Raw genomic sequence first — 8,274 nt, 5'->3', positions numbered from 1 at the left:
ATATTTTTATCCTTAGCTTCATATCATTCTATCAACTCTAAAAAGTTTCCCTTATTGCTTGAGCTAGAAGACTCATCATGTCCACGAAAAGCATATGCTTATAATAAAAGAAATCTTACAACTACTAATATAACAAGCATACGACCTTTGTATTCATCATCTTTCTTCTTATTCCACTAGTCATCACATGTGACACACTTTGTATCTGTTTTTTTTTAAGCCTCATAATGCCTTCTTACATTATTGTGAGCAATGTTTTAAGTATGATCATTTAGACTAGTAGTTCCATCTTTCCATCTACGAAACTCAACATTGGTGAAGGATTCGATATCGAAGTTTTCAGCTCTGGGTTGTTTAAAGAAGAAACAATAAAAATAAAATGCAGCATCCTTAGCAACATTGTATTCCAACTAAGCATGACTTTTAAACCATCCTTCATGAAAACTCCTATTGCATTTGTTTAGTATACTTTGTGGATAATTATGACATTTTGGTTGGCATGGATCTATCGAAATATACTCTCTTTTGGCAGCATCCCAATGTTTGGATCCATTTGCTCAATTGGTATGCGAAGACCAGGATCATCAACAATTTGGTTGGAATCAGGTACAACATGAGGATTGACATTAGCATTGCTAGCTCCGATTGTTCCTACTGTTTCTTGTTCTTTATTTTTCTGGTTCTAGAGGAGGTTGGCTAGATTGTACTATAGGAGAAGGAGAAGGAGTATAATAAGATGATAATGTCTTGAGCCTCTTCATTGTGTAATTCTAGTACCAATTATCTAGAAGATGCAACATAAATATAATCAAATTTCATTTCAATGTGTACAAATGATACAAAATTTAATCAAAATATAAATGTCATCTTGCAGACAATTTAATCAGATTCTATTACCAAATTATAAATTTAATCAATAAATGACAATGTTGAAGTTACTTGCCTGCCTCACTCCTGCAGTCTGCAGACCTGCAGTGGCAGCAGTGTCGTGTGCCCTTGGCCCTTACTGTTGGCTGTCGTGGCCGATTGGCCGAGCTCCAGCTCCCTGGCCCTGCTGTTGTTGCTTGCCCTAGTTCCCCTTGCCGTCCAGCTATTTGCTAGTTGTTGCCCCCTACCACCCTACACCCTGGCTCTACTGCTGGCGCCTGGCGCCCTGCCGCCACTCCATGCCGCCCTGCGCCCTACTGCTGGCACCCTGCCGCCCTGTGCCAGTGCGCCTTAGCCCCTGACGCCCTGCTATGTGCTGCCCCAATGCCCCTACAGCCTGCATCCAGCGCCCTGGCCCTGTTGCGGTGTTGCTGGCTACGCACCCACTACCGACGGGTCACAGGTGAGTGAGTGACAACGCTAGCCACTAGGGTTGCTGCCGGTTAGGGAGTAAGGATCGAGAGATGAAGTAGGCGCCGAGCGGGTCAGCGTGCGACTCTAGAGATCAAGACCATTAACTCCTATCTGTCCAAAGGGAAGATAGTTCTAGTTTGGCTAGTCCGCTAGGCGTCTGGACCGTGGGCTAAGGAAAGCCTGAGCCAACTAAATGGAATAACATTTGGGCTCAAAAAATCAGAGGATATACTTGGTTTTTTAGGCCACGACCAGTTGCCGAGGCTCAAAATCCGGACCCTGCCAGCAACAAACTCGCCGCGCGGCACGGCTCCCCGTGCCAGCTCTAACTCGCAGGCCGCGACGGGGCTCCCCGTGCCAGCTCTAACTCGCAGGCCGCGCCCGCACCGTCGCACGGCCCAGTAGCGGGAACGAACAGCAGGGAACGGGAGCAGCCAGACGCTTCCACCGAGTCCGAGACCGAGCTGGCGAGCAGCGGCCGGTGCTGCTTCTGCGGCAGGCGCGGCGCGGCCAGACGATAGAAACCCGTCCCGTTTCAAACCGACCAGACTACGCACGCCTACGCGGCCACGTCCCCACCAAAAAGGCGAGCCATGGCGACCACGAGCTCCGCGGCGGCAGTTGCGCTCGTTTCCCTCCCCTTCCCCGCCTCGACCTCCTCCTCTTCCCGCGTCTCCGCTCTAAGCCACCGCAATCCTAGTCCTAGGCCCTTCAGGGCCTCCCCAATCAGATGCTCCAGCGCGTCGCCGAACGTGTCCCCGGCCGCGCCGGCGCCGGCGCCGGCGAAGCCCCAAATCGAGCTCGAGTTCGTCGGGGTAAGCCTCTCCAGAGCCCTCCTCGGCCGGAAGTGTGACTTGACTTGTTTGTGCTGAGCGCGTTGTTGAGTCGGATGTTGGCTTACCTGTTTGGTTGGGTGTGTAGCCGAAGCCAGGTGCGGACGGCTCCTACCCGGTGGACCGGGTGGCGGCGGCGAGCGGCGAGAAGCTCCTCCGGGACGTCATGAGCGAGAACAAGATCGAGCTGTACGCGCCATACGTGAGGCTCCTTCACCCTGTTCAGATTTTGTCACTGCAAAAACCGGCTACTCCATAGTCCACACTTCACACTAGTAGTTGAACACCAATGGGAGATGGGCCAATGTGTAAACGCGGAGTGGTCTTGTTGTTTTTTGCAGGGTAAGGTGATGAACTGCGGTGGCGGAGGCAGCTGCGGCACTTGCATCGTCGAGGTATTTTCTCTCCTGCCTAATCGATGGCATGTGCTAGTCTTGTTTCACTGCTTTGCCACGAGTAGAGTATTAACTATGATCTGAACTTGTGAAGTGACTCTGAATTACTTGCAAGTGAAAATGGCTGGCAGTCCATAGTTAACCAAATGGCCATTCTGAACTGAACTGAACTAATCGGAGGGTGGGTGTTGTGAACTTTGCAGATAATTGACGGAAAGGAGCTCCTGAATGAAAGGACAAACACCGAGAATCGTTACCTGAAGAAGGTAGGCAGTTTTCACTCAATTGCCCAGTGCTGCATCTGCGCCTCTTAGCAACATTGGAATTTGCATACAGAAGAGTTGTGAGTCAACGGTGCTCTTTTTATTTCCTTGTCTTTTCCAGAAACCGGAGTCATGGAGGCTAGCTTGTCAGACTATTGTAGGAAACAAAGAAAATTCCGGCAAGGCATGTCTCATTAACCCGACCTGGCACTATTTTTGTGAAGTTAACAGCTTCTGAATGCGCTTCCCCTTTCAAAGAAGAAAACAAAACGAAACACCTAAATGTGTTGCAGATGCTGAACTTATTTTCTGCTATCACACAATGACACATGTACACAGCTACCGTCTGGAATAAATCTTGGCTCACACAATGAAACATGTACACAGCTACACATGGTACACCTTTTTTTTTCTGTTAACTACTTAATGATTTTGTATTGCTATATCTGCTTAGGTTGTCGTCCAACGGCTGCCCCAGTGGAAGAAATGATTGTGCTCCGACTGCCTGCTATGCACTGCTCAGCAGACAAGTACAGCCTCATCTGATACGGAGTAGTTTGCAAGTTTGGGCCTCAGCCCACACAATTTAGCTGTAACATGTGTTTGCCTGGTTTCACATGTACATGTTATTCCCTAGACTTATCCAATCAGAAAGATAAAGACACCACGACATTACAGCCTTCAATGTGTGGAATTCTTTTCTGCTTTCTCGTTGTCCATGGGATGAACGTACGACTTCTTAGCATGAACGTGTATGTCACTATGAAAGTATATGCTCCGTGATTGTGGTATTCCTTTTCTTTTAAAACAGAAATGGCAGGAGTTCTGCTGTTCAATTAAGAGAAAAAAAAATTGAGTTACAAAGCCAACCCTGGGTGCATCCCCATCCACAGCGGGGTTAAACTAGTGTAGAAATATGAAAATACTGTGATAATTGTGGATAAGTTAGCATTATGGATGTGTTTATATAGAGTATATAACTTGGATCGCCTGAAGCAGCCATCGGTTGTAGTCTAGCTGGTTAGGATGCTCGGTTCTCACCCGAGACGCCCGGGTTTTAGTCCCGGCGACGGAATTCTTTTTTAGCTTTTCAGGTTGTATAGCCATCGAACATAACTGCAGAACTCTTCGTCTCATCTTTTGATAAAGCTAATGTATTATTCTCGTCTACTATATTTGAAGTTTTTAACATCGCGACCTTGTGAAAATGCGGTACATACCTACCATGATCGCCATCAGATACACGAGATATTGTAACATTATTATTTGCAAAAATACCGAACGCTCATTTATCTAAAAGTAAATTTCACAAATCTATAACTATTTATATTTTTGTAACATATAACTATAACTTCTGATACCTATTTTATAAAACTATAACTATTTATACCATTAATAAAATAAAACTATAATTTTGTCACACATTTTGTTGAAAGTTGTAGGTTTATGAAATTATACTGAAAATGTGTGGTTGACAGATGAGACCAAACAAAAAAGTTATAGTTTTATATTATCAAGAGCACAAATAATTATAGTTTTATAAAATAGATCTCTGTAGTTTTCTGTTATAAAAGTATAAATAATTATAGGTTTATGAAATTTACTCTCTATCTAAACAAATACCTACTGCTCATTTTGACTGCAAGAATGTCACATGAAAAAAAAAAGATCAAATAGAAACTAAAGCTTCAAGCCACTTTGAAACTTATTGCAGTGAATGATTCACATTAATCAGGAGTTAGCTAAAGCAACCAAATACGAGAGCAGAAAGGTGGAAGTCGACTGTAGGATATTTGATCATGGATAACATTAAACAGGCAAAGATACAAGTAAGGACTAAGGAGTGTCAGCACTCTGCAGTCTTACAGGTATGCTTGCCTAGAGCATAAACATACAGGAATAGTTACAGCTTACAACACTGATTACTCATACCAAGAAATGAAAAAAAAAAGGAGCAAAATAGTGAACGCTTCACTTGTTGCACTTCACCAAAAAGGGGAAGAGCATCATTTGCCTCTCCAGCGTGCACAAGCTAAATCAGGGTGGCAATGAGATTAGCTGACGGCTGGTGGCCTACCATGACGGCTGTATGACCGGTCACTGGCTGGAAAGCTGCAGCTGACTCTAGCTTCTCCCAAGTCAACTTCCGCTTCGCTTCTAGCGATACCCGTTTTTCTTCATCCTCCTTGTACTTAGCCAGGCATGACGAGACGAGATCCTCATCCATCTCAGAGAACATCTTCTTTACATTAGCAGTCAGATTCAGGACTGCTTGGTTCCAGTGATTCTGAATATTCTGTTCTAATGCTGGAACAATGATAGGCATGATCACTTGGCGGTTCTGTGCAATCAAGCTGATAATGTGATCATTGTTCCATACAAAGAGTGCTCTTTCAGCAACCTAAAACAAACGAACTTGTTAAGGCAAGAATGGAAAAAGAAAACCTAAAAGACCATTACAGCCAACATTGTTTTATATTGAGCTCATTCCAATGCTTCATGCTGGTCCAAATGTCTGAAGTTTGCCATATTAAACAGTATATAGGAGTTCCTATCCACAGCATGATTAGAGGTGATGACATGATGGCCCACTGTTATTGTCCAAAATAATTCAGATCATTAGACATATTATTCACTTGGCATGTCCACAAGTTATAACCTAAAAACATTAGGCGCATGAAGGGAGTAAAATAACTTGGCTGTCAGGGATGGCTAGTGAATATATTTATGACCAAACATCCTGATGGAATTATGCCTACTTTGTTGCAGACTTACCACCAATAAGATTAAGTTTGTAGTAGAAGTGGTAGGACCATAGTGTCGATATAAAAAATATAGCAATTACTCTTAGAATGAACCTAATTTCATATGATAGTTTGGTTATTGCAATGCATATTACAACAAGCAACTAATATATACTAGGTTACATTTGTCGGTGCAAGTTACCTGGAAGTGAGAACTAGTGATGCAATGAGCAATCCGCCGAAACAATGGAACCATACATTTCTGGAATTCCACCTGGCTGGTAGACTCCAAGATCTCTTCGATCTCACTCAGAAACATCACTTCCTTCTGACAATTTGTTATTGGCCAATATTTTAACAAACCAATTATTACTGAGCTTGCAAGCTTCGGGTCCTTTTCTAGAAACTGTGTCACACAGTAAGTCAGCTGCTGGAGATACAGACCAACCGATTTTGGTTTGTGTAAAGGAACCAAAACTCTCCAAAGAAAGATTTTGTGTTCTTCCTTCAAAGGCAATGCAAAGCCACTAATGACACTGCCAAATACCTCCAGCAGCTCAGCAATCCCATTATGCCGGTCAGTCTCAAACACAAACTGGTAGAATATATTGCTCACTGCTTTGCGGATGAAAGGACGGTGTACCATGAACTTCCCGTAAATCCTGTGGAGAATAGTTTTCAAACAATCCCTTTCTCTTGGGTCCTCAGAATCAAGAAGATTGAGAAGTTTCACAATGAACGAGTGATCAAAGTGCTTCTTCCCTATCTTGGCATCCAAGGATGACGATCCAATAAATTTCAGTAGTAGCTCATACACAAGCTGCAGATGGCACCATGCCAGATCGAACATCGGCTCCTCCTCATCACCCTCACCACCACCAGATGAACCAGACCTGTAATTTGGTGGGAACGCCCGAAACAGGTTGATGGCACACATCCTAGAGCAGGCAGCAATCGCGGGCTCCGAGAAACGGGAATTGCAGGATCCGACGTACTCTATAAGATCCAGCAATGTCTGCCTCTTGATATCTTTCTCCACCGAACTCTTGTTGGGGTCCGAGAAATCAAACACAGCACAGCACAGGCTCAACTTGCTCACAAACAGATTCTGCTTCTCCGAGTTCGGGACATCCTTGAACGAAACCAACGGCTCAATGCCAGCCACGACGCTTGATGGAAAGACGGCAGATGACATGCGCCTAATGGCGGAAGCCGGGCGACCAGGCGGGATGCTGCCACAGCTGCTCGTGCGCTGTATCCCGGTGACATTGCTGCACTGACCAGGCTCCCCGGAGACCGAGGACTTCCGGGGCAGCTTGCTGAGGAACTGTTTCCACATCTTCCACAAAGTTTTCTCACACCAATACCATGTCCACAGTAAAGATTACCGCTAACAAATCAAGATAATGGACAAGGTGGAGCAAGAACTAGAGAACAAGACTAGATTTTTATCACAAGAAGAGGCCAATACTGGCAAATGCAGCTAAATCTGGACCGTGCAGATGCAAACCGAATCTAGGAAAACCAAAACCAACCCCTAAAACCGCCCAAATTTCCTCAAGAAGAGCAGGGGAAAATGGCAGCTACTAATCTCGAGCTAGAGCAAAGAGGTCACCACAAAAGGCTCGGTTTTGCTCGGATCTGGGGCTTCAGGCCACGCGCCCACTGGATCCAGGCGCCGTGCCGCGACAGATCTAGCTGCGGAGACGGGAGCTACAGGACGGCCTTGGGAGGCATTGGGAACCGGATCGAAATCTGCAGCGCTGCGCTTCGTCCGCTTCTTGGGAAGAGAGAGAGAGAGGGGGAGGGAGGGATGAGATGAGAAGGGGAGTGGAAGGGAAGGGCCTGCTTGCTGTTTCTTGCGGGAAATGTTTTTTACACCGCCGCGTGTACGGACGAGATGATTATGTAACCATTGCGGTGTACGGCTCACGAGGCCCGTGTTGATTTTCTAGAAAATCATCCCAAATCTGGGGCTTTTTAAAAGCTAAGATCATGAATTTACGTCGAAATTGGCATTTAACAAAAAAATAACCAGAGCATAACACCACCAAACGGCGCAAATATCCAGAAGTGTAGGGGTGCATGTGCAAACGGCGTGCTTTAAGGGTTGTCCTTGCCCTTCGACACGGGACCGGCCTGCGACTGCGAGCGCTTTAATTCGAAAGGCGTGGTCACGGGCGGAGAGATCCCGGCCGTCGGATGGGAGGCTAAGTGTGTTTGGTTCCACTTAGACTATGCTAAGGATTCCTGTCACAGGTAAAAATTTCGTCATGAACGGATTTTAGTTTTTTTCAGAACTTCAACGATTTTTTTTCACGATTTGTGTTACGAAGAGATTCTCAGCGTCATTTTCTTCAGAACAGGATTCTCTCTCATTTTCCTTCGCAATTTTCCTTGAAGAAAAGCTGTTGGAGATGAGATAAAATAAAATGAATAGAAACGTGAAAGAGAATCAGGAAGAGAATATGGTTAGAGATGGTTTTAGGAGAGTTGTTTTCAGTTTTTATGATTTGAAATTGAAATAAATATATAGTTTTGTATAATTTACTTATAAGATTGTCAGAATTTAAGAATTTGGTTTTTCTTAGCTTTTTATATATTGTGAAAACCTATTTTACTGAATTATCTATTAAAGTTTTTTAAATCTACAGTCTAAAAACTTTACATAATTTAGTTTTTTATAATTTTTTTACGA

At 44.5% G+C, this 8,274-nt stretch overlaps 2 protein-coding genes across 2 annotated transcripts; one reads left to right on the top strand and one right to left on the bottom strand.

Moving 5' to 3' along the window:
• The first annotated feature begins 1,794 nt into the window (after nt 1-1,794).
• On the top strand, nt 1,795-3,549 carry LOC133929374 (photosynthetic NDH subunit of subcomplex B 3, chloroplastic-like). The gene is made up of 6 exons (XM_062376105.1): nt 1,795-2,156; nt 2,263-2,376; nt 2,516-2,569; nt 2,773-2,835; nt 2,954-3,016; nt 3,287-3,549. Exons 1-6 carry the CDS (start codon nt 1,935-1,937, stop codon nt 3,320-3,322), a joined length of 552 nt encoding a protein of 183 aa, XP_062232089.1. The 5' UTR covers nt 1,795-1,934; the 3' UTR covers nt 3,323-3,549.
• Nucleotides 3,550-4,615: 1,066 nt separating this feature from the next.
• On the bottom strand, nt 4,616-7,450 carry LOC133929375 (serine/threonine protein phosphatase 2A 57 kDa regulatory subunit B' kappa isoform-like). The gene is made up of 2 exons (XM_062376106.1): nt 5,779-7,450; nt 4,616-5,233 (listed from the first exon to the last, which is right to left on the bottom strand). The coding sequence occupies exons 1-2, from the start codon at nt 6,913-6,915 to the stop codon at nt 4,865-4,867; spliced, it is 1,506 nt and encodes a 501-aa protein (XP_062232090.1). The 5' UTR covers nt 6,916-7,450; the 3' UTR covers nt 4,616-4,864.
• Nucleotides 7,451-8,274: the final 824 nt, after the last annotated feature.

The sequence above is a fragment of the Phragmites australis genome, chromosome 9, assembly GCF_958298935.1.
Source record: "Phragmites australis chromosome 9, lpPhrAust1.1, whole genome shotgun sequence".
In the NCBI taxonomy this organism is placed as follows: Eukaryota; Viridiplantae; Streptophyta; class Magnoliopsida; order Poales; family Poaceae; genus Phragmites; species Phragmites australis.
The sequence above is the reverse complement of the archived record's forward strand: the minus strand, read 5'-3'. Positions and strand labels throughout refer to the sequence as shown.